Raw genomic sequence first — 1405 nt, forward strand, 5'->3', positions numbered from 1 at the left:
AATCAGAGGACAGGAGGTGAATGGGCTCGTTACAAGATGACCCAGCTCCCAAACCAGGTCTCCAGGGTATTGATGGAGAAAGGAAAGTTGAAGGGTCAGAACCCTCCTGGTCCCATCCACCGTGTAGGACGTGAAACACTCCACAACACAGTCTCCCCCCTCCACCGCAGGCAGAGCTGGGTGGGCAGGGTGACCATCCAGCTGCCTGTTAGCTAACTGCTGGGGGCTGACAGTATGAGAGGCTATGTGGACCTACCGGTTTCTTGCACCAGGCGCAGCCGGGACCGGACTGGATGCAGTCCTTGCATGTCCCCACCTTGATCTTGGGGCACTCCATGGCAAAAGCTGAAATGGAGAGAAGACAGAATTGGCATGGGGGGCACTTGGGGGAGGCCGGTCTGCAGCTGCAGCAGCCATGGGGTGCTTTGACACCCAGCACCGCGCACCCATGCTGTCCTGAGTCCATCCCGCCTATAAAACCCATGTTGGGGGCCCTGGCAGTGTCCTCACCTGCCTCACTGTCCCTCACCTGGGCTGGCTCAAGTTAACTCCAGATCCTGGGAAATGCAGGATCTGGCCCTTGCACGCCTCTCAATGCCATGTTCCCACCACTGTTGGGCAGCATTTGGGTCCCCCTGCTATTTCACTGCCCACGTAAGATGCCGGGGGGAAGGCAGTGAGGAAAGGCAGGTCCAGCTCACCTGTCATCACCAGCAGCAGCACCCAGGTCACTGCTGGCAGCTGGAGGCGGCAGTCACGCGACATTTTCTGCAAGGCAAAAAACATCCCTGTGACTGCCTGGTGCATGACAGCCGCACGGAAGGTAGCTCTTGAACCCTATAGAAAGTGGCTACAGAGGATGGTGGCCCCAGGGGGATGTGCCCTTCCTGCAGCCATCCTACTGCGGGCAGAGCCTGAGAGCGGGACCCTGCTGCAGCCCCAGGAGTGGGGCAGCCGGAGCCAGGGCAGCCACCCTGGGTGTGTGGGCTGACTCAGGACAGGTGCTGGCATGCTCTTACAAAAATAAGCTGGTTTCCAATAAACATAGCTTTTGGACTAAACGTGGAAGTCAGCAGAGCGGGAACTTGCACTGTATCGCTATGTATTCAGCTGAACTGCTGCAAAGTTTGGTGTAGTGTTTATCCAGACTCTTTGACCTATATGATTATATCTCTGTAACATTGGAAAATCTCAAGCGCTGCATTTAGTTTTTACTAGGTGTGAGTTTTTTCAGCTTCTGTGTTGAGCTATATTTGTATGGAAATTGGAATCAAAATTAACAAAAGGACCATTTCTGTTAATTAATTAGCAAGGTGTGCTAGATACATAGGAAAAAAAGCCTATTACTACTTGCTTTACATTTAACTGATTCATCAAGGAAATGAACTATTTTATTTATTGAATT

General features: G+C 52.6%; 1 protein-coding gene across 1 annotated transcript in view; it reads right to left on the bottom strand.

The window, feature by feature from the left end:
* ITGB2 (integrin, beta 2 (complement component 3 receptor 3 and 4 subunit)) overlaps window positions 1–765 on the bottom strand; it is a 6337-nt gene extending 5572 nt beyond the window's left edge. Inside the window, exons 1-2 of the mRNA XM_009320762.1 lie at window positions 702–765; window positions 218–345 (exon numbers count right to left, since the gene is read on the bottom strand). Coding sequence (XP_009319037.1) covers window positions 218–345; window positions 702–765 — 192 coding nt within the window. The remainder of the gene's footprint in view (window positions 1–217; window positions 346–701) is intronic.
* Window positions 766–1405: the final 640 nt, after the last annotated feature.

The sequence above is a fragment of the Pygoscelis adeliae genome, unplaced genomic scaffold (genome assembly GCF_000699105.1).
Source record: "Pygoscelis adeliae isolate BGI_AS28 unplaced genomic scaffold, ASM69910v1 Scaffold63, whole genome shotgun sequence".
In the NCBI taxonomy this organism is placed as follows: Eukaryota; Metazoa; Chordata; class Aves; order Sphenisciformes; family Spheniscidae; genus Pygoscelis; species Pygoscelis adeliae.